This window comes from Neomonachus schauinslandi, chromosome 1 (assembly GCF_002201575.2).
Source record: "Neomonachus schauinslandi chromosome 1, ASM220157v2, whole genome shotgun sequence".
NCBI classification, from domain to species: domain Eukaryota; kingdom Metazoa; phylum Chordata; class Mammalia; order Carnivora; family Phocidae; genus Neomonachus; species Neomonachus schauinslandi.
In genome coordinates, this window is record NC_058403.1 from 147,970,347 (window position 1) to 147,994,090 (window position 23,744).

The 23,744-nt window shown below is 42.6% G+C and overlaps 1 protein-coding gene across 3 annotated transcripts in view; it reads left to right on the top strand.

Annotated features, from left to right (window-relative positions):
- The window catches only part of SCN10A (sodium voltage-gated channel alpha subunit 10), a 91,490-nt gene that overhangs the window by 15,650 nt on the left and 52,096 nt on the right, over window positions 1-23,744 (top strand). For 2 of the 3 annotated variants that reach the window (XM_021705864.1, XM_021705865.1), the window contains exons 4-12: window positions 8,406-8,534; window positions 9,102-9,193; window positions 11,177-11,368; window positions 11,793-11,859; window positions 15,520-15,661; window positions 15,802-15,999; window positions 16,718-16,888; window positions 20,114-20,407; window positions 22,789-22,900. In XM_021705864.1, the coding sequence (XP_021561539.1) occupies window positions 8,406-8,534; window positions 9,102-9,193; window positions 11,177-11,368; window positions 11,793-11,859; window positions 15,520-15,661; window positions 15,802-15,999; window positions 16,718-16,888; window positions 20,114-20,407; window positions 22,789-22,900 (1,397 nt within the window). The remainder of the gene's footprint in view (window positions 1-8,405; window positions 8,535-9,101; window positions 9,194-11,176; window positions 11,369-11,792; window positions 11,860-15,519; window positions 15,662-15,801; window positions 16,000-16,717; window positions 16,889-20,113; window positions 20,408-22,788; window positions 22,901-23,744) is intronic. The other variant, XM_021705866.1, reaches the window with a different exon arrangement.

Sequence of the window (23,744 nt, forward strand, 5' to 3'; positions counted from 1 at the left end):
GTATAATATTCCATAAAGGTTTTCTGTATTTTCTTCTAAAAGTCTTAGTTTCTTTCTACATTTAGATATTCCATCCCCCCCTAGACTTTAGTGTGTATGCACATGGCTTGAGATAGGCTCTGATATTTTTCTGTATGGATTATCCCACCATTTTTAATGGATCATCATTCCCTGAATGATTCCTTCTACTACCTCTGTCATGCACCAGATTCTTGTGCATAGCATGTCTGTTTCTCCTGGTCATTGATTTGTTATTCCATCAGTCAACACCACACTGGTCTAAATGTTTGATAATAAAATTTGACCTGTTGATTAGAACACCCATCCTTATTTGCCCTCTTGAAAATTATTAGTCCTTCTCTTTACTTTTCTATATCAAATTAAGCGTCACATTTTCAAGCTTTTCACTTATAAATCTGTTGAAACTTTGATTGTAAATCTACTGAATTTATTTATTATGACTGGAAGAATTGCCACATTTATGATATCAAGCTTTCCCTCACATCAGCATGGGATATCTCCCGATTTATACAGGCCTTCTTTTATATTCTTCTGTAATATTGTCTTACATAAAGTTCTTACATTTCTTATCCCTAGGTACATGATAATTTTGGTTATCCTTTTGAATATTTATTTTTATTGCTAAAATATATTAGTGTTACTAATGTCTACATACTGGTTTTGCACCCAGCAACCTTGCTGAACTGAACAAGTTCAACATTTTTCTATAGATTCGCTTAGTTTTCTATTTAAACAATTATATCATCTGCAAATAATGATGAACTTGTTTCTTTCTTTATGCATCTCATATGACTTGTTTGTTTTTCTTATCTTGTTGAACTGGCTGGACATTCAGCACATTGCTGAACTGAAGCTGCAACAGCAAGCATATTTCTTTTGCCCTTGATTTTATTTATTTTTATTTTTATTTTTATTTTTTTTTATTTTTAAAGATTTTATTTATTTATTTGACAGAGAGAGACACAGCGAGAGAGGGAATACAAGCAGGGGGAGTGGAAGAGGGAGAAGCAGGCTTCCCGCTGAGCAGGGAGCCCGATGCGGGGCTCGATCCCAGGACCCTGGGATCATGACCTGAGCCAAAGGCAGACGCTTAACGACTGAGCCACCCAGGCACCCCTGCCCTTGATTTTAAAGAGTATGCTTCTAATTTTCACTATTATCATGATGACTAAAGGAGTCTCATAATTAGCCTTTATCAAGTTATGGAAATTTCTTTCCACTCTTGGTTTGTTAAGAGTTTTATTATGAATAGATATTGGTTTTTCTCAATATTTCTATTTCATTAAGATTATCATGTGGTCTTTCATCTGTTAATATAGTAGGTTACATTAATAAATTTTCCAGTCTAGTTTTAATAGTTCCAGCTTGATCATTGCTGGATTCAACTTGCCAGTATTTCATTTGATCTATCTTGGTAAATGAGGCTGATTTATAATCTTCTCTCATAAATTGTCCCTTTGGGTTGCTTTTCCACCTCTCTGCCTCACTGTCTTCCTTCTGTATTGTCCCCAGAATTCCAAATTCTTCTCTGTTTTGCATAGCAATTCAGGTAGCTCCCTCTCCTACAATGTTTCTCAATAAGTTGTCCAAGGATCTCCGTTGGTCCCTAGTCTCTCAGTAGCCTCTATATCATTTGACAGATACAGAAGGAAAAGCAATGCAATCCTTTCATGCATAGATAGTTTAAAAATCTGAAATGTAAGATTGATCATAATTTTCATAGAATTTCTGATTTTTTTATGTTCTTTTTTTTTATTCTTATGTTAATCCCCATACATTACATCATTAGTTTTAGATGTAGTGTTCCATGATTCATTGTTTGTGCATAACACCCAGTGCTCCATGCAGAATGTGCCCTCCTCAATACCCATTACCAGGCTAACCCATCCTCCCACCCCCCTCCCCTCTAGAACCCTCAGTTTGTTTTTCAGAGTCCATCGTCTCTCGTGGTTCATCTACCCCTCTGATTTCCCCTGCTTCATTCTTCCCCTCCTGCTACCTTCTTCTTCTTCTTCTTTTTTTTCTTAACATATATTGCATTATTTGTTTCAGAGGTAGAGATCTGAGATTCAACAGTCTTGCACAATTCACAGCGCTTACCAGAGCACATACCCTCCCCAGTGTCTATCACCCAGTCACCCCATCCCTCCCACCCCACCCCCCACTCCAGCAACCCTCAGTTTATTTCCTGCGATTAAGAATTCCTCATATCAGTGAGGTCATATGATACATGTCTTTCTCTTTTTGACTTATTTTGCTCAACATAATACCCTCCAGTTCCATCCACGTCGTTGCAAATGGCAAGATCTCATTCCTTTTGATGGCTGCATAATATTCCATTGTGTATATATACCACATCTTCTTTATCCATTCATCTGTTGATGGACATCTTGGCTCTTTCCACAGTTTGGCTATTGTGTTCTTAAAAGCAATGTATGTGTTTCATGGACTGACAGTTCATACTGGTTAACATGAAGTTAATCTTACATAGTTTATCCTAACTAATGTGCTTTATTGTCACCCGACAGTTCCTGTTTACATTTGTTAAACTTGGATTTATCACTGTTACTGTTGAATTGCATAATATCACAGTTCAAAAAAAAATGAATCATTTCAAAAGTGGTTTGCAGAAATACAACAATGGTGATGAAAATAGAAAAGTAAACCTCACAATATGAAATAAGGTCACAAATAAAAATAATAAATCGACTCTGTCATAAATACAAAGCTTGAATCTGAGACAAGTCATGAGACAAGTGGACAATGGATGTGGATAATCTCACAAAGGCAGATAAAAAATAAACAAGAAAACAGGCAGCATGACAATGAAAATGGATCATTGAATGTTATTGGATCAATGAGCCTTTTGTCCTAGCACCCAGTTTATTATCTGCTAATAACATTTTCATCAAATAATAATATACACCTACCAAAACTTCCATATTATTTTCCAATAAAGCTTATCAGCCTCACTTTTAAACCAGTTGATTATTTCTAGTACAAAAACAAAATTAGGCTTTCCAGTACAAATTATCAAAACTTGATCTTAAAGGTTGAAAAGACATGAAAACTATAGTGTCCTCATTCCTCCTCGCAGCAAAAACAACTACAGCTATACCCTTGCTGGTAAGACATGAAACCAGCTTCCAAATCAATGACAAATATTGTAGTTGGAAAGAAAGCAGGAAACAATTGATGGAATTGCTTTATCGGAACTACTAGATTTCTTATTATGTGACTGGCTTTTAAAATCAATGACTGTTATGTATGTAAACAAGCAGACATTTTACTTTACAGTTTAATAAAACTATGATGTATCAGTTTTCAGTATACATTCACCATATACGTGAGAGAGAAGTGCTCAATGACTTTTTGTTTTATTTATCATGAAGCTAATTTTAAAAGAAGAGATTTCTGGTTTAATTAATTAAAGATTAACTTGTAAACTTAAAAATGCATGTTAGCTTGTGCACCAAGGTTCATAGCAGCATTATTCACAAGAGCCAAAAGGTGTAAACAATCCAAATGTCCATCAACAGCTGAAAGGATAACAAAATGTGATAGATCTATTGTATGGATGATAGAATATTTTTCGGCATTAAAAATGAATGAGATTCTGACACACGCTACAACATGGATGGACCTTAAAACATTATGCTGAGTAAAATTAGCTGGATACAAAAGGACAAATTGTATGACTTGTCTGATTCCACTTATATGAGGTACCTAGAATAGGACTATATGGAGACAGAAAGTAGAATTGGGGTTGCCAGGGAGTAGGGGAAGGAGGACTGGGGGGTTGTTTGATTAGTACAGAGTTTCTGTTTGGGATAATAAAGAAGTTCTGGAGATGGATAGTGGTCGTGGTTGCACAACATTGTGAATACACTTAATGCCACTGAATTGCATACTTAAAATAGTGACAGCAGGGGCGCCTGGGTGGCTCCGTCACTAAGCATCTGCGTTCGGCTCAGGTCATGGTCCCAGGGTCCTGGGATCGAGCCCCACATTGGGCTCCTTGCTCAGCAGGGAGCATGCTTCTCCCTCTCTCGCTCCCCCTGCTTGTGTTCCTGCTCTCGCAATCTCTCTCTGTGTCAAATAAATAAATAGAATCTTTTTTAAAAAATGGTGACAGCAGTAAATTTTATATTATGTATATTTCACCACTTTTGGGAAAAAAAGAAAAGATATGTTGAATTGGTATTGAAGAAGCTCTGGCCATGTGGTCAGCAAGGAAAGGCATCACAATACAAATGAAAGATGCTCCTTCCAAATGTACTACATTCCTCATTCGTGGAAAACAATGGGGGTCCATAGCATGCCTTCAGACCCTGAATTGCCTTTGAGGGACACAGTGGAAATTGTGAATACAAACTGACTGTGGCCACTTAGTATGAGTCTCCTCAGCCTACAGGGCTGAGATGAAAGTGAGTATAAGATGCTGCTTTCTCACACTGAATTGCTGTGACTGGCAAACAGAAAAGGCTTATAGTGTTTTAAAATAAGGAATAAAATATTTTAAAATTACCATTTCTGCTAATACACATGGTGGGTCTCAGTGATACATTCAGGATTTTGAACAGTATGGATCTTTGACTTCGGGGCCTAAACATCAGAATTTTTTCATGATTAGACACCAGGATTTCTTAAAACTGAACAGTGGGGCAAATGGCTCAATGGCTGAGAGTTTGACTTTTTCTCAATACCCAGTGATTTTCTTCCTCCGTCAGGAGTGTCCTTTGCATATTAAAAATCGCATCCAAACATTGCAACAGAACATGAAAAAATACTCTGTGAGCCAAATGCCACCAGAAAGAGGATGTGACTGTCAGCTACTGTCCCCTGAGTTGAGACCTTCAACCCTCCAGCTTCGGGTGGTGCTAAAGCCTCTGCTCACGTCCTCTGGTAAAACACTGAAAATAGTCTTTAGAACTCTCTCCATAATTTCTGGATCTGCACTTGATCTGAAAAGCCAGAAATATCCGTCAAAGCTTCCCAACAACCTATAATTCTGAGTTAAGATTTTCTAATTTAGAAAACATAAAGAGTTGGGGGGGGGGGGAACCAACAAGATATGAAAGCTGACAGCTCAAGCAGCCATCCAGCCAGATATAGATTTCTTCGTGAATAATTTCAAACACTATTTCCCTCTCGCAGATATGAAAAGACATTACTGCTATTCTCTTTTTAATGTGATTTTTACTTTTATATAAGATATACAGGTTTATGATTTAAAAGGTCGCAGAGTTCTACAAAAATCCTAACAAAAACAACAATTTCATGCTGCTCATCTCCTCACCCTTAATCCTGTATTTCCAGAGGCAAGTGCTCTCCGCTTTTTTACCTCTTTATTCTGATACTCCCTTCTCTCTGATAAGATACTTGTACTATATATTTTATTCTTCCACTTTAGATATTATCTATTGGCTTTCTGTTATGGAAAAAAAAGAATTAGGTGCACATACCCACACACAATTCCGCTCACACTTATCTTCATGTTGTAGTTATACTATCATTTTGGGTTAGGTAATCAGATGATATGTATGTCATCTGACTACAGACATGATTATGTAATAGTATTGCCAAGCAAATGGCATCATAACTGTGCTGTGCAATGTCCTTTGAGTACATGCTCCTTTTTGCTTTCTCTGGAGTTAATAAAGATTTCATTGCTTCATTTGCTCTGTTTTCTATGTCTTTACCCTAATTTGTTCCCAACTCTTCTCCAGAGTTTATTCATTGCTTCAATTTAGTCAAACATATCAGGCTATCCATCAGGTTCCATTTTTCTTGGGGAAATCACTCCTGGAGTCCTCCATCTCCTGACTCAATATGGCTTAGGTGTTCTTGAAGCATGATGTACGGCTCTTTTCTGGAGATTTTCCCTTCTCCGTTTTCTTTTGGATTCCATTTGTCTCTCCCCTGCATCCCCAGATCTTCCTCTTTGTTGGTTACTTTCTTAATTGGGTGGAGCATCCTATGGTAACTTTCTCAGAAGGTTAGATGGAAAGTACATTTTCTGAGACTTGGTATATCTGTAATTGTCTTTATTTTGCCCTCAATATAACAGTTTATCTGGGGAAGAAATTCTATATTATAAATTATTTTCCTCAAAATTTTGAAGGTATTTGTTCCATTGTCTGATACTGTCCAAGGTTGCCATTGAGAAACCTGATGATATTTTGATTCTTAATCCTCTGGTTGTACCCTGTGATTTTCACTCCCTCAAAAAAAGTTAGGGTTTTCTGTCTGTGTACAATGTTATGAAATTTGGTGATGTTATGCCTTGACATTCATTCATTTTCCTGAACACTTCTGGGTATTTCTAACTGAATTCTTAGATCCTTCAGTTTGCAGAAATTTTCTTGAATTATTTCTTTGATAATTTTCTCTAGTCTCTCTGTCTATTTCTAGATCTCCTATTGGTCAGACATTGTACCTGCTGGTCTGACTCTCTAATGTTCATGCTTATAAACTACCTCTCATCATTTTTTTCGTCCCACTTCCTGTAAGATTTCTTCGCCTTTTTTTCAGCTCTTCTATTAATGTTTTACTTTTGCTATCACATTTTTCTTTTCAAAAGTTCTGTTTTGTTCCTTGAATAGTCTTTACAGCCTTCTGTTCTTGTTCTATGTATCCCATATCTTCTCATCTCTTAATTCTCTAAAAATATTCATGATAATTTTTTCCTAACTTTTCTTCTGCTCCCTGCATTGTCTCTTGCTTTTCTTTCTTTCCTGTTTGGTTGCTTTAGTCTTTGATGTTAGAAGCATCCTTCCAATTCCTGATGCTCATTGCCTAGTGGTTCACATTAAAAATATAGCATCTTCTTGGGCTATTAACCTGACTGTCAGGCTTCTAGAAATTAACTGAAAGGCAGAAGGGAGTAGGTGGTGGGAGGGTTGCCTGCCTTTCAATGTATAAAGTGTCCTTTATACTCTTGTTTCAGCATGTAACTCTCTCTCCCTCTTGTTCAACTCTTGAAAGAATGAACATCCAATCTATTTCCAGAGCAGAGGAGGCAGTTCTTCACTGAATGGGTTCCTCAGTGAATAGCTGTTTCTTGTAAAGACTTTCAAGCAGTATCCAGCTCCACCTGACAACCTCTCCCAAAACCCCACTTTCAGAAGTATTTAGTGTCTCTACGTCCTAAGCAGTCCTGCAATGTGGGTTGGCTTGCTTCTGGGAACTCCCCACTTCCCAGCTCAGGTTTTAGCTTTCTTGGGTCTGCTCTGTCAGTTACTACCCATCCATCTGCTTCCTAGTTTCCAAAATGCTGTTGTTGTGTTCTCCATTATCTCCCTCTTACTGGGTTTTTGCTTTAAAAAAAAAAAAAGAAAAAATCCTTCTACTAACATTTAAGAAGGATTTCAGAAAGGATAGAGGTAAATACATATGTTCAATCTGCCATATGTAATCAACTCTTTCCATTTTTAATACCAGTGTTTATGTTTATGATTTTATAATTTAAAAAATTGACTGTACCCAAAATTATGTGTGCATCTGAATCCCTTTGGTTCTGGAAGGGTAGTTCCCTCTGGCTAGCAGCATTAACATCAGCTGGGGAATGTGTTAGAAATGCACACTCTTAGGCCCTATGCTTGATTTACTAAATAAGAAACCCTGGGGGTAGAACCCAGAAAACTATGTTTGAACAAGCCCTCCGGGTGGTTCAGATACTTGCTAGAGTTTGAAAACTCCTGCCATAGGTGACTGAGGGATTCTGAATACTTGAGAAACACTACCTTACTCTCAACCTCAGCTCTAGATCCATCTCTTCACCTCCAAAGCCACAAAGTGCCCAGCAGACTCAAAAGACTATTTGAGATGACTTCCTCTGGCAAGACCCATCCTCCAGAGAAAATGTTTAGATGTTTTTTTCTTAAATGACACCTAGTTGTTTCCTGCCTTATATGGCTCTTAGACTGGGATTCCTGAGTCCAAAAACACTTGCAGACCAAGGATGGTGGGCGAAGAAAAGACAGTTGGAAGTAGAGAAGTTTGGAGAGGAGGGACATAGCAGGGCCTCCACCTCTTCCACATGTCAGCCAACAGCAGATTGGGAGAGGAGCTTTCAGCTTCCCCCTGGGTACCTCAGCAAACAGGAGCATCCTTGTTCTGAACCTTCTGGTGGTTCTATACCTACCATTGCCCTCTGCCCACGTTTTCAAGCCAAAGATGCTGCCAACTTTCTCAGCTGCACACATCCATCTCCATCTGTGTGACTTCTCTGAGTTCCCCGGTCTTGCCTCCTTACCTTAACTTCTTCCTTTTCCCCACCTTGCTGATGATCTTTACACATTTCCCTATGGAGCCATCCTAGTAGCTCCCCTCTGAACTCTCTCTATGGCACAGTTAATACTCTTTTCCCCCTTCCTTCTCAGGTATGTCTTCACTGTCATTTACACCTTTGAAGCCTTGATAAAGATACTGGCAAGAGGATTATGTCTAAATGAGTTTGCTTACCTGCGAGATCCTTGGAACTGGCTGGATTTTAGTGTCATTACCCTGGCGTGAGTATTTCTCCATGCTGATGTATATGTCTGCATGGGGCTCCTGGGTGGCTCACGCTCTGGGGATGTTTCCTCATCTCTATCCAGCTTCCTTATATGAAACTGCATGGCCTGGGGTTTCCTTGCTTCTAAGTGTTACGTTGATGGTCCCTTTAGGATTAGTCCCATACCTTCAGGTAGAAGTCAGAGACCTCAACTCTGAGCTAATAAATGGCCTGTCAAAGTGAGCAGACAAGGCTTAGCCTTGCACCTACCTGACCTGAAGGTCTTTGCCTGAGGAACCAGTGTTTGAGGAGACTTGGCCAAGCCCACATGCTTGAATACCCATCCATACATGTAGTGCACAGAGCCCTCAGGATCATAATGCATCTTCTCAAAGGGGCCATTTTAAAAGCTATTGCAATAATTAAATCAGAGTGTCAGTCTATAGGTGGAAGTGCCACTAGATTTTGTGTCTATTCTGGGTCCTTCTTAGGCTCTTGTTACCCAAAATTGTCCTTATTTATGCTGCATACATTCCCAGGACCATTTCCTTGCAGAGATACTGACCAACTTCTGGTCCTACAGATACATTGGTGAAACGACAGATCTCCGAGGGATCTCAGGCCTGCGGACATTCAGAGTTCTTAGAGCTTTAAAGACAGTTTCTGTGATCCCAGGTGAGCTGCTTTAACCATTACATGTTTTCATAGAGCATATGCTGGTTTACACAGCCTAATGTCCTACTTTGATTTTTGTAAGAGTCCTATAAAGCTCCAGGGCATAAACTGTTATCCCCATTTAAAAGACAAAGAAACTGAGGCCCAGACAGTAGAAAACACAATCCCAAGTCCTCACCACTAATGAGGCAAAGTGTCACCTGGAGATCTAGTGTCCCAATTCCGAGGCCAATGCTCTGTGCATAATACCTCATGACATCATCATCAATAAATGACAAGAAGGTCATGTCCTCATTTTATGTTCTTGTTGTGGGGTTCAGGCAAACCTCCAGTTGGAGGTTCTCATTTATACCCTAAACTAAAGGTATAAACTTGAATATAAGGAGGAAGAGTGTAGGCAGTCCTAGGCTCTTGTGAGTGTCTTTGCCATTTCCATATACCTGAAAGCTTGAGCCTCACTCTTGTCTTTGGACGCACAGAGGAGAAAAGAATTGGGCAATTCTTGATTACAGAGAATTCAGAAACAAAAGTGTTCCACCACAGCTTATCTTATCGAGCCTTCAAGACTTCTGTTGTCACCAGTATCTCAGGGATACACCTTACCCCTCACTGGGTTGATGGAAAAGATGATGAGGCCAGATACCAGGCAAACCATTGAGACAACTTCCACCTTGTGGCCTGAAGGATTATCTCCTTTCCCTTACCCCTGAGAATCCATGCTTTCATCTGGAAAACAGAAACACTCAAGCCATGGGGGAAGTCCTTTCTACCATTCCATGTCTGGCTCTGCAGTGAAGGATTAGAAAGTCTTTGCCAACTTCCACTGGACAAGCTTCCTCATGAAGAGAGCCATAGCGAGAAGTAGTCAGTGCTGCCACCTGGTATCTCTCTCACCTAGTCTTAGCCAGGAAGACCCTGAGTCTTGTTTATAAGACCTGTCCAGTCCAGACTCCCTCTCTGATCTCATCTCTCTCCTCTACCTGCCTTGTATCATGTTCTAGAATCTACCTGTGGTTCTACAAATAGTCCTTGCCTTTGCTCATCTCCCAGGCTTTGGCCATGCTGCTTCTCTACTAAGAGAGTCCTTTCTCTCTTCATTCAACTCATACTCATTCCTCAGGCCTCTGCTAAGGTTTGTCCTTCTCAAGGAGACTCCCTGGTCTCTCCCAACTTCCTCACATTCCACCCCATCCTATCCCCACCCTAGGCTTCAATTAGGAGTTGCTCCTATGTGTGCCTACCTGCTCAATAATGCAGTGGCATTCCCCCTCAGTTGTTAAACAACCCCACCACATGCTCTTGCCTTAGCTCCCTGCTCAGCTCCCAGCCCAAGAACCAACAGAGCTAGTGCACAATAGGTTATTTGTTAACCAAAATGACAAGGAAAGGATCAGTCTCAGACTGCTTCTCTGTTCAGAGCTCTTTCTGCTACTGTGAATCTGCTCTCTGAAAGAAGCTGATATTATTCTCCACAGTTATAAATCCTCCCTCCTTAAACAAGCAGAGACCCCAACTTTACTGCCAGCTGTGCTTGTCCTAATGCTCTCATGGTCTCATTCTATTGTTGTGTTTGTCTCTCTGTGTCTTTGTGTTTCTGTCTCTCTTTCTCTGTCTCATTCTATCTCCCTTGCATCTCTCTCTCTCTCTCTCTCTCTCTCTCAACACACACACTGAGGTCCATGTGTTTCCATCCTCAAGCTGCCTCCCAGGACTGAATCATTATTAGCCTTACAATGATAAGAAATACATCATCTGGGTATGTTGTCACATTCTTGCAAGGAACAATAATCTCTGTCTCCATCTCAGGGTTATTGCAAGGTTTAAATGGGGAACTATGCTTGGAACTGCCTAAAGTTTGTAAAGTACCTCACACCTATATGTAATGAAAGGATAGGATGGTTAAGATGCAGGTATGCCAGGCATGCAAGTGTGCTCTGTGTGGTATCTCATCCATGTGGGAGTGTTGTTGTCATCTTCCCACAGGACTGAAGGTCATTGTGGGAGCTCTGATCCACTCGGTGAGGAAACTGGCAGATGTGACCATCCTCACTGTCTTCTGCTTGAGTGTCTTTGCCTTGGTGGGTCTACAGCTCTTCAAGGGCAATCTCAAGAACAAATGTGTCAAGAATTGTGCAACTCTCAACGAAACGGGCAATTACTCCTCTTATGGAAAACAAGAGTGGAACTTCTGCCATAGGGACAAAGGTCTGGTTGGCAAGGGTGTGAAGCCCCTGCATACCTATATAGAAATATATTTTGATTCCTCTTTCCTGCTGAAATGCTTCTCCTGAGCTATGTTTTACTTTTGGGTCCCCATTTTCTGTTGTCCAATGTCCCTTTTACAAGAAAATAAGCTATAAATCTAGGAGCAAATCATTCTGCTGGGGGAGGCTTAGAGCTAAAGTCACTGATCAACTTTTCGCTTCCCAGATGGGACATTCCCCCTTCCAAATGTCTCAGCATGCCTACTGAGAGCACATAGCCAAGGGAACACATCTTGCTCAGGCAGAAGACTTAGGAGGTGTTGCCTCCACCACATAAGACTTGAGCTAGAGGGTTCAGAACTATATTCATGGCTTTCATTTCTTCCTTTCTCCTGCAGATTTCTACTATAATAAGCCGGGCACTTCAGATCCCTTACTGTGTGGCAATGGATCTGATGCAGGGTGAGTGCTCAACCCATGACAAAGCACCGATGCCCAGCAGTTCTTCCTCTTTGTCATTATCATTTTCTGGATAGAGACTGGTTTGCAGACCCCAAAGTGATGTAGAAATTAATAAGTCATGTCTTTTGCCATCCCAGGCTCATGGGGAGAGAGTGTAGGAGTTAGCTTTTGCTATGTAACAAACAGCCCCAAGATTTTGTGACTTACAACACTAGCCATTTATTTAGCTCAAGATTCTACACATTAGCATGTTGAACTGAGATCAGCCTGGTGTTCTGGCATTGCCTGAGCTTATTCATACATCTGCAAACAATGGACAGATTAGCAGGGGCCAGCTGATCTAGGACAGTCTCAGCTGGGGCAGTTTTTCTGTTCCATGTGGTCTCATCTCCCAGCAGGCTAGCCTGGTCTTGTTCTCAAGGGCAGAGAGAAGGTTCCAAGAGAAAGAGTGGAAGTGTACAAGGTCTCTTGAGACCTAGGTTCAGAACTGGCACAATGTCACTTCTGCATTCTATTGAACAAAGCAAGTCACAGGCCAGTGCAAATCCAAGGGATGGAGAGATAACATTTACCTCTTGACTGGAGGAGCTATGCCAATTTTATGGCAAAAGGGTATGGATACAGGTAGGAGAATAGTTGTGGCCATTTTGGCAAACAATCTACCCCAGGAAGGAACTAATATAAATACATTTTGTGTGAAATGTTCTACATTTAATCATCACAACTCCATCACATGGGTTTTGTTATCCACACATGACAGAGGAAGAAACAGGTGCATCAGCCTTTGCCATTTCAAATTCTTACAGAGGCTAGATACATAACAAATGAGAGGATTAGGCTGGGTGGGAACTAGGCGATGACAGTTTGTGCCCCATTTAAAAGGGCCAGCCACTGCTCAGCCCAGCTTTTGGTTGCCACATGGAAATGTGGGTCCACTGCTTCCAGCTCATCTAACTTTTAAAAAAAGAAAGACAAGAATTCAGATTTTTATGTGAAATCTCCCAACTACAAACATTGGCTACCAATTCCAAAAAATGTCTACATATTGTGGGCCAAACAAAATATTTCTGCAAGCCAAATTCAGCCTGCAAGCTGCCAATTTGTGAGCTCTGATGCATATACATAAAGATGCTACCCTGTGAAGAAGCAGTGCTATGCTAGAGGTTCCATGGGCTGAGGGGACACAGTGAGGTGATGGTGGGAGGCAGTGCAGGAGGTCAGGGAAGGTTTCCTGGAGGTGGTGGTTGCGGTGAGCACTGAAGGACAGGCAGGATGTCTCCAGTTTGGTTGAACAAGAGATCGTTTGGATGGAGGCCATTCCAGGTGGCAGAACAAAATGTGAAACAAAGCAAAGGGGTAGATTTCCCCTCAAGCTTGCCTGCTGCTTTGACCACTGGAGCAAGCATGAGCAGAAAGTTCAGGCAACATATCAGCAAGGCTTATCTTTCCCATCTCCATGTTGGGGGTCTGGAGCCCGAAGCCCATATGACCCCACTCCCTGAATGGCTAACATCCCCAGATTGCCCAAGTGGAGCTGGGTGGGACCTAAATGGAGCTTTGCCTTAATCAGCTCACTAGACAAACAATCTCAGATAGAGCTGAGAATTTGATCAACATAGGGTCCTTGGCCTCTTTCTTCACAAATGCACTTGGCATTTAGTTCTTTGGCTCAGAGATAGGGCTGTTCCTATGTCAGTTTGCCTTTGACTTAAATCTAAGCCAAAGGCCTCCTCAGTGTCTTTTTTCCTGTCTGGATAATGGTATTTCTCATGGCAATGGCTCCAGGGTAGCCTAAGCGCTATCTGTGGTAAAGTTATGGGGTCCACTCATGGCCCCACAACCCAGCTCCAAAATAGGCCAGACATCCTGCTGGGCAGGTCCTGGCCAGGAAATAAGTGTATAAGGCTGGGTTGGCAAGGGAGGCCAGCTCAGGGTGAAGGGCAGAGTGAGCCCTGAAGGACATACCATGAAGATGGAAACTGGGTCCTGTACTGGGCCACGGAGAAGCCAGAGCCCTGAGCTAAGGCCCTCACTGACCAGTGGCACTGTGGGAGGAAAGTCCGGGGTCTCACAAGCACTAGGAAACACTTAATGATTTCCAGCATTCTTTCAAATGTATTCTTCTAGTCCATTCTTTTGGTCTCTTCAGGTTAAAAATAGCAGGAATTTTAATTTACAATTTACATATAATATTTACTATGCTGAAGGCACCATGCGAAAAGCTTTCTAGTATGGTCTCATTTAATTCTCAGAGCAGTTCATTATTGATGTATAGCAACTGTAGTGGAGTTTAATGGAAGACATGGAAATAAGGCTACCCTTGGAGTTAACTAGCAAACCTACAGGTAATGGGTTGACTAGCTCCTTTGGAGAGCAAATCAAAAGACTGTCTGTCTTTAAATGTGGGTCTAGAGAGTCTAGGAACTCACAAATCTCCAATCAAGATTGAAGATAGAATTGGTATTAATTATAGTCAAGTTGCTGGGACCCTAATCAATTGTATGGGTCCCAGGATTGTGTGTTTACATGGATGTCTAGAATAAGGACAGCCCCAGAAATTGGTGTTAGTGGAGGCATGCTGGAGTGGTAGCATCCCAAACTACAAACCAGGTATTACTGTTTTCTCAGCAAAGCCATGCCACTGAGGTAGGTGTAAACACCTCACATGCCTTTAGGTTAGAGATACTTCTTGACATCAACTTACTCCCTTATCATGAGAGAGTGAAGAGTCAGTCCAGCACTGCCCACCCCAATACTCACCATGTGGTCGTCTTCAATTTGGCTTTCCTTCATAAGTCAGTCTTCATAGGCTACTTGACAGTTATATTTCTCCTTTTGAATGAATACATTGGCATCTGTGTGGTTTTAGCAACTGTCTTCTTTTCTCTGAACCTCAGCTTCCACATCTGTAAGAAAGGATGGTTCAGATGATTAATTTATAGCATTTGTAAAGCACTTAGGAGAGAGAAAGAGGCACACAGTAAGTGCCCAGTAAGTGGAAAGTGTTGTTTTCATTGTTATATATAATTGGTGAGTGAACTTGACTAATGTGAGTCCTCCTTTGATGGACAGGTTGGCAGATGATGCCAAATGGCTCAGGTTTTAAGTCTGAATTATTGATACTGATTCTCCCTCCCCTGGTGTGAACCTGCAGAGAGTTTGCCACCTTATGGGATCATGTCTGGGCAGTCAGCTGGCCTTCCCAGGCCACTCCCCTCTGCATGAAACTCTGAAGTGAAAGTATTATCATCCCCATTTAAGTGGGCAAGAGGGGGGCGCCTGGGTGGCTCAGTCAGTTAAGCATCTGCCTTCTGCTCAGTTCATGATCTCAGAGTCCCAGGATTGAGCCCCTTGTAGGGCTCCCTGCTCAGCGGGGAGCCTGCTTCTCCCTCTGACCCTCCCCCCTCTCATGCTCTCTCTCTCTCACTCTTTTTCTCAAATAAATAAATAAAATCTTTAGAAAAATAAAATAAAAAATAAATGGGCAAAAGGAACTGAGCCTTAGAGAGATCAAGGTCATCCAGCTAACAAGAGGGAGGCCAGGCCTTGAGCTCCAATCTTTGACTTCAAACCCTATGGTCTTCCTATAGCCCTGGGCTGCATTGCCCCCAAGAAGCAGGGGGGCTATGCAATTGATGACCTTCTCTATTCTTGCTGCAGCCACTGCCCTCAAGGTTATATCTGTCTTAAAACATCTGACAACCCAGATTTTAACTACACCAGCTTTGATTCCTTTGCTTGGGCTTTCCTGTCACTGTTCCGCCTCATGACACAGGATTCCTGGGAACGCCTCTACCAGCAGGTATTGATCTGCATGTCCCCCTACAGACTTGTTTGGAAGCTGGGGAGTCAGATGCATGCCTACGTTTTTCCTGGAGGAGTCTGGCAATGTCAGAGGCCCATAAACTTTCGATACAGATCTCCTTTCTCTTGAATCTGCAGACCCTGAGGGCTTCTGGGAAAATGTATATGGTCTTTTTCGTGCTTGTCATCTTCTTGGGGTCTTTCTACCTGGTCAACTTGATCTTGGCTGTGGTCACCATGGCATATGAGGAGCAGAACCAGGCAACAATTGATGAAATTGAAGCCAAGGAGAAGAAGTTCCAAGAGGCCCTTGAGATGCTCCGGAAGGAGCAAGAGGTCTGTGAGGGGTGGGTGCTTTGTGAAGTCTGTTGCAGGCTGCACATTATTGGGCAGAGATCTGGATGAACCACTTAGATTAAGATTGTCATTCTAGGGAACTGTAAGAAGATTCATTGTACCTTAAGGACCATCTTAGGTCAGGTTTTCTTTAAAAAGAACCCAACGAAGATCTTGTGCCACTGATTTATTGAGGGGTGCTCTCAGGAAAAGGAGAGAGCAGGAAGTAGGATGGGACAGGAGGAGAATTAAACAAGAAGGTGGCCTCAGCTAGAGATGACCTTCAGCCTGATCCCATGGGGAGCTCTGGGGCATGCCTTGTACCACAAAGTTAGCTGTACCTTGAGGCAAGAGGGCTGGCCTTTTATACCCCCATACCCGCCCCAGCCAAATGTACAGTCAAAGGAAATATTCTACAAAATACTGTGGCTGCGATCAATTAGCAGCTTACACTCAAGCAGCTGAAGATGAGTATACTGACCTGGTAAAATGGATTTGGTGAGGGCATCAGCAGGGCATACTACAAGGTGTGAATGAAAGGGATAACCCAGAGGTGACTCTTCCTGCCATGCCTCAATCCCACTACCACCCAGGTTCTAATCCTGACCTCCTCTGTTTTAGATGCCCTCATCTCTGTGACACCGCATGTGTAAGGGACACATTCATGTTAAGCTCAATCACATATTGTTGGCTGCAGCTGCTGTTCTCTCTTCTTCAGGTGCTGGCAGCACTGGGGATTGAGGCAGCCTCTCTCCATTCCCACAATGGATCACCTTTAGCCTCCAAAAATGCCAGTGAGAGAAAGCACAGAATGAAACCAAGGGTGTCAGAGGGCTCCACAGACGACAACAAATCACCCCAATCTGATCCTTACAACCAACGCAGAATGGTAAAAGGCTCAAGTTTGTTCTCTAAAGATTACCCACCTTTGCAGCTGCCATGGACAATGATTGGAGTGGGAAAATGTTTGTAGCAGGGAGACAGTTGGAGGCACAAAGATTAGGAGGATGTTATAGTAATCCAGACAACACACTGACCCCCCACCAAATGGTGGCCTAAACTAGGACAGGGGCATTATAAATGTGAAAAGGGGGTGGATTGTGACTTCTATTCAAGGTAGGGGACAATAAGACTGGAACTGTGGAATGTGGAAAAAGGAGAGAGGAGTCCAAAATGACTCCCAGTTTCCAGAACTGGGTAATTAGATGGGTAGTGATTCTAAGGCAGGAGCACTGGAGGAAGAACCCAGGTTTGTAGGGAAAGTGGTGAGCCCACATTGGACACACTGACCTTGAGTTGTCCATGGACCTGTGGACATCAAGGGTTAGCTTCCTTCTAACACTCTGATCTGCAATTCTGTCCAAGGTGCTGAAATAATTTACAAACTTATTTCTGACCTCATGTCTCAGCCCCTACAACCCAAACTCTCACCTGTTGTTGGTACAGAGGATTCCAGATCCATCTCTGATGCAGTCCAGCCTAGGAATAACTTCAGTACCTCACTTCAGACCCTGTAACAATTCTGTTCACCACCCAAACCTTCTACATCCCACTCCAAGATTCCCTATACTCACCAAGTTTCCTCCCACCACCTCACTTTCCCTTGAAAGTCCTGTGTACTCCAAACATGCCCTTTCCAGAGACCTAAGAGATGACAACCCCTTTGTGGAAGTGTAGTTCCCACACTAACAGTATGGAAAAGGGGATCAACATGGCTATTTTTCAGGCCTCCTGACTGTCACTTCCCTCTCAATCTCTTTTCCTATGCTCGTCTGAAGGATGTTCTACTGTTTATAGCATAGTCTCTGTAATCCCCAGACTTATGTGTGCCTATATGTGCACAGACATGCTCACATGCACACTGGTCTCAGTGACATACACACTTCAGCATTTATCAGATTCTGTGCCCTTCCCTTCCTTGCTCTGCCTCTTTTGAGCAGCACCTGGCATGCACAGGGTACAGATCAGAAGATATTTGAAAGAGGATTTGACTAGGGCTCTGACAATCACAGAACAGGATGAATCACAGCTTCCATGGAGATGTCAATGATACTGTGAATTGGGCTTTAATTCCCCTCATTCAGTCAGTCCCACATAGATTAGCACCTGGATGTCCAATAATTGTTTGGTGTGTATGTGCTCCTCTCTCCAACTAGATTTACCTTCAAGTGGACAAAAGAGGAGCTGTGTCTTGTTACTTCAACAATACTAGGTGCAATGGTGTAAAGAGATGACTAACACATGGTCCATTTCCCAAGGACTTCCATTTGGTGGAGGAGACAGATTTAAAAACTATGTGTTATGTACTATATTAGGGAAACATACATGGTGTTTTGGGGATAGAAGAGGCATCCTCTCTTATGGGGGTGGAGGTGTATCAGGAAAGGCTGCATGGAGGAGGAGATAATTGAAATGAATAGCAAATAGTGAGTATTCCTCCAATAATTGAGGACTGCAAGAGAGGGGAGGAGGAGTATTTTTCAGGCCTAAAAGAGAACATGTATGTGCAAAGGCACAGAAGCACTATTTGGGTACTTTTTAATGCTCACTAATGGATTGGAATTCATTCAAGAGGGCATCCCCTTCCTCTTTTCCCGGGTGTGTTCATGTAGTAAATAGCCCATAAGCAGTTTTTATATAAAGCCATTTTCTAACCAGCAGCAGTGAGTGAGAGATTGGGGGTAGCAACTAGGAGAGACACAACAAGGGTTTCAGGGAAACCACAGGACACCAGTTGGTCTGCCTGGATGATACATTTTAAGGCAAGTCTAGTGCTTAGATTCAGAGGTCATTGCCACCATTTGTCAAATAGGTTAATTCTGAAATATTAACTGGTGGCCAGGGAAGCAGTGCCGTCAAATATGGGACCAAAATCTTCTTCTTAGTTTCTTCATTGGTTTGTTTAGTGCCCAACTGCAAATAACTCAGCCATCCCATTTTTAATAAAGATTTGCCAGATCTGCTCCATTCCTTCAAAAGTGGGACTGATTTGTGGATTTTTTATGAGTTCCATAATCCTTGGACATATATTCTAAGTAAAGAGTACCCTGTTTATAATACTGAGATTGCAAAGATAGTTGCTGAGCAGGATTGGGCTCCAAATAATCCAGAAAGGAAACATCAGTTCTGTGGGATAGGGGGATAAGTAAAGAGGACTCTAATGGACAAGATGTCCTAACTTCAGTAGTTTAGTAAATTAAATTAAGGAAGGGGGAAACATTCAGCAGTACGATCAGAGTTTGCTAGGAAGTCAGTGTGTAGATCTTGAAATACTTCATATGGCCTAGGACAGAACTGATAACTTCTTATGGTCAAGCTCCCACAGTGGTCATGGGTACTAGCCAACCCAGGCTCCAGTGGCTCTAGGCCTGTGAATTAGCTCCTTTCCTCTGGCAACTGTAAGCCTCACAGTTCCCTCAGCGGGAGATTTTGATGGGAAATGTTTATTGATTTGGAGGAATGGCATTATTCTTCCAGGAAATCAGGCTGTAACTCTCCCTTCAATCTCTCCACTGTTGACTATTCAAAGTTTGCCTCAAGGGATCCTGGAAGCTCATTACATTACAAAGCTCTTATCTCCTTTGCAACACAAACTCTCACGTTTATATAGGCTGGATCTAATGAATTGCAGGACCTAATTTTCAGGCAATAAAGTGCACTTGTTCATTCCACAACCATTTACCAGGCTTGTTCCAGTACTGGTGTGCATAAAGGTCTCCTTAGGTCTCAGCTTTACATGTGGAGCAGGGAATTTAAGACAGCTTTGTCCAGCCCTATGGGCAAATGCTGGTAAAGAGCTGATCCTTCTGGGTGACAAGGTTGTCTTCTGATATTTTTGCCCATCGTGACCTATTTGATGATCTTAAGGACCCTATAATCTCTCATCTCTCTTGGCCTTTTCCCAGGCTACATCAAAAATATTCTTCTCCTCCATTCTCTTCCCATGTTTACCTAGAATACCCCTTAGATCTGTGTCTTTAATTTTCTTCTGGAAGTTCATGAGAATAAGGGCAGGGAAATGGGTGTGGGTGGAAGAAGTGTTGAGCTCCAGATTTGCCTATAGGCTCAGCTTCCAGCCTGCCTTTATCTCTTGCTCCTTTGGGGCAATGCCCAGTCTTTCCTAGGCCTCACCTCTGGGAGACGCTGGGCTAGCCATGGCAGTGTGTTCCATTTCCGTGCCCCTTGCCTGGATACCTCAATCCCTGATGGAGTCACAGATGATGGAGTCTTTCCTGGAGACCATGAGAGCCATCGGGGCTCCATGCTCCTGGGTGGAGGTGCTGGCCAGCAAGGCCCCCTCCTTAGGAGTCCAGTGCCTCAACCCTCCAACCCTGGTCCAGGACGTAGAGAAGACAGACACTCCACGTTGTCCACCGGTGAGCTTGCCCCTGGGGGCATCGAAGTCTCGGTAAGTTTGTCTATGCTCCAGACTCTTGGGCTGCCCTCCAGGTAGAGACCAAGAAACCCTGAGTGTCACTCATGGAAGGGTCCTTTAGGCAATACTCTAACATTTCCCAGCTATCCCCATTTTACAGATAGAGCAGATGAGAGCCAGAGAGAGGGATTGGTTTTACCTGAGGTCAAACAGGTTTTCTGGTTTACTCTGCAGTACATAAATACAAATTATTTTCCAGTTGATCCCATTTTTTTTTTCAGTGTTCCTCTGTCCCCACTCACTATCACTGCTTTAGAGACAGCCCTGCTTGTTCCCTGGATGAATATGAGAAAAATGGAAAGTTCTCTTTCTGCCTGTAGCTCTGTGCAAACTATGCTGGGCTTAGCACATGGGATCCAGTGAAATTCTGGGAGTTGCCCTGGACAGATATTAGCAGAAGCAAAGTATCCCTTGCTTTACTCAGAGAAGCAATAACTTGCCAAAATGTACAAATTAGGCAACAGCGACTAACTGGCAAGCACTCTTAATAGAATAATGGCAGAGTGTAATGGCAAACCAGGGACTCCTTATTGGATTGAGAGCTGTGATTTAATTTGAGCTCTCCCTTTAGTTTCAGTAATGATGCTTCTAGTGTTTTTCATTTGCCCTCTGTCTAGCCAGGGACACAGAGCAGTTTGCAAACAGACTTGTAAACCGACCATGATATGACTCTACTGACTTGCATAAGTCCTACAGGGTTACATAGCTCCATCTCTGACTGGATGCCATATGATCCCAGCAAGAAACAGATGAACCACTCCAATGGGCAAGTGGGGAGAGTTTATTCAAGTATTTACAGAGGTGTACACTGGGCTCTGAACTAAGGAGGGACAGTGAAGCACCTAGAGATGAGCAATAGTAGGGAGCTGTTACATGCTTAGGTTGAAGAAGTGAGAGGAAGGACCAGAACCAGAACCCAGCAAGAGCTGGGTGGCCCAACAGAACTTGTGAGCCAGGTGGAAGACCACAGCCATGACCCAGCCACAGCCTAGCAGGGAAGAAACCAGGTGACAGCCTACTCCTCTCTCCTTCCAGACTCTGATCTTCTGTCTGTGCCTCTCATTGGCGGAGCCTGATCAGGACAGGATGGTGAGGGTGATGCTGCTTGTACAGACCACCCTCCGCAGGCACAGAGCAGGGTAAAGAAGGTGGAGAGTGGGTCTCCAGAAGCCCAAGGAGAATCACAAACACAAAGAGGTGCTTTAACACTCTAGAAAATACCTCATTCAAGAATTTCTCCCTAGATTACCACTGTCCTAGATATTCTGACATTGATTCATAAATTACTTGGCTAGTGCAAGATTAACTCTTAAAGCCCTTCTGTGTCACAAGGATGTGGGTTTCAATCACAGGTGTGCCACTTACCAGCCAAGTCACCTGTAACAAGTTCCTTAAATTCTTCAAGCCCCCAAGTCTCCCATTAAAAAGGTTTCTAAACAGCTGAAGGGTTAAATAGAATCATAAAGTGCCTGCATTGATACACATGTGTCTGACAAATAACAATAGCTGCTAGCATCTCTTGTTGAGTCTTCATGGTTGAAAACTTTCTGAATGTTCTTTATATGTATTAAGGCACTTACTACTGTATACCTATGAGCTTCGCCTATGGCAGGTGCTCAAAGATGCTTGTCGGATTTGGATTCTGAATGGTTGTGTAGCGCCGAATCAGCTGCTATGGGCCCCAGACTTCCCATATCCAGGGTAGTGTGTGACTAAAGTTAGGGGAATGGAACCCAGATGGAACTTCCAGTGAAGGCCTAAAGAGGGAAGGCTCAAAGGATTGTGTCAGATAACTAACACTGAAGAATCAAGACACACAAATATTCCTTCAGAAAGAAAAGGACTGTGTGGAGTTTAGAACTGGGTTGTATGCTGGGGAGGGAAATGAGCCTATTAGAAAGGAGGTCAAGAAAACCTGTCCTGGAGAGGAAGTCTTTGTGAACCTGTATGCACAGTGCAGACAAAGTCTTAGAATGACTGCCTGGTCCACTGCTCCTGCAGCTCTCACTTACCTTGGGTAGAAACCCTTGAGACAGCCCTCATCCCCACCCTGGTGCCCAGGGACCTGTTCTCAAGCAGGAGTTTGCAGAGTCTCAGGTGAGCCTGGATTATAGAGTTAGCTACAAACCTAGACTCTGCTTGTACCCCCAACTCTGTGTCCTGGTCTTCATGCCTAAGCTCTTACCCCAAGTTCAAGAAGCAGCTCCATTTCCCAAAGCACAACTGCAGAGGATCATAGCTTCACCAGGCAACTTGTGACCACACAAGACTGGCCAATAAGAGGCTAAGTGACCTGTATTTGCCACTGATGACTTCAAGTTGGGGGAATATCCTGACTGTTTGTGTCCCAGCAGGCATTTGATGCAGGACAGAAGAAGACTTTCCTATCAGCAGAATACTTGAATGAACCTTTCCGAGCCCAAAGGGCAATGAGTGTTGTCAGCATCATGACCTCTGTCCTCGAGGGTAAGTACCACTCATTGGAATATCCATCCACTGTGCTACAATGAGTCTGCATTTGAGCAGCAGAGGAGATGCCCCAAACCTGTGTCAAAGATGTCACTCATCTGTGTACTGGGATCCTAAATACTGCTCCTTTTTATGCCCTTGGACCCATCACCCTTTATCAATGTGTTTTTTTAGAAGTATGGACAATTTTTTCAAAAACAATAGAATCCAATGAGTTTTTAATGCCCTAGTTTCATCTCTTGTTCAATTTTACATCTGCTTCATATGTATTCACAAAACTAAATTTGAGAAAGTGATCTGGCAGGCACCATAGAATTTCAAGCTACCTCAGGTATGCAAGAAATTTTACAGTCCTTAATTTTCAAATACAGCAGAATTATCCTGTCATTTTTCATGGTTGTAACTTTTATGGTTATAACTTAATTTTTGTCTCAAGCCCCCATTATGCTGAGCATTGGAAGATAATTTAAGTAAATTAATCAGTCAATTTAACTAAATTCTTGTTAATTCAGGGCTCCATCAATCAAATGGGAATCCACTTAGCCTCCTCAGAGATGTGTTCCAATTGCTTACACCAAACCAGGAGCTGGAGGAAGACAGTGGCACTGGTTCACAGCCACCTGACACTCAAGTTCCCAAAGAGCATGACTGCATCCTCCTTACCCTGAGTATAAAGCCTGTCTTCTTATCCAGCCTTTATTTTGCCTCAGGGTATGGAAAATATGGCTTTTGTCCCGTCCAGTTACTTGCCTCCCCTAGACAAATTTAACATGTACTGGGCTAAAGGAAGGAGAGGAAGCTTGGATGCTGGTGTGTTTCTAAGAAAGGGCTCTCTGTGTGC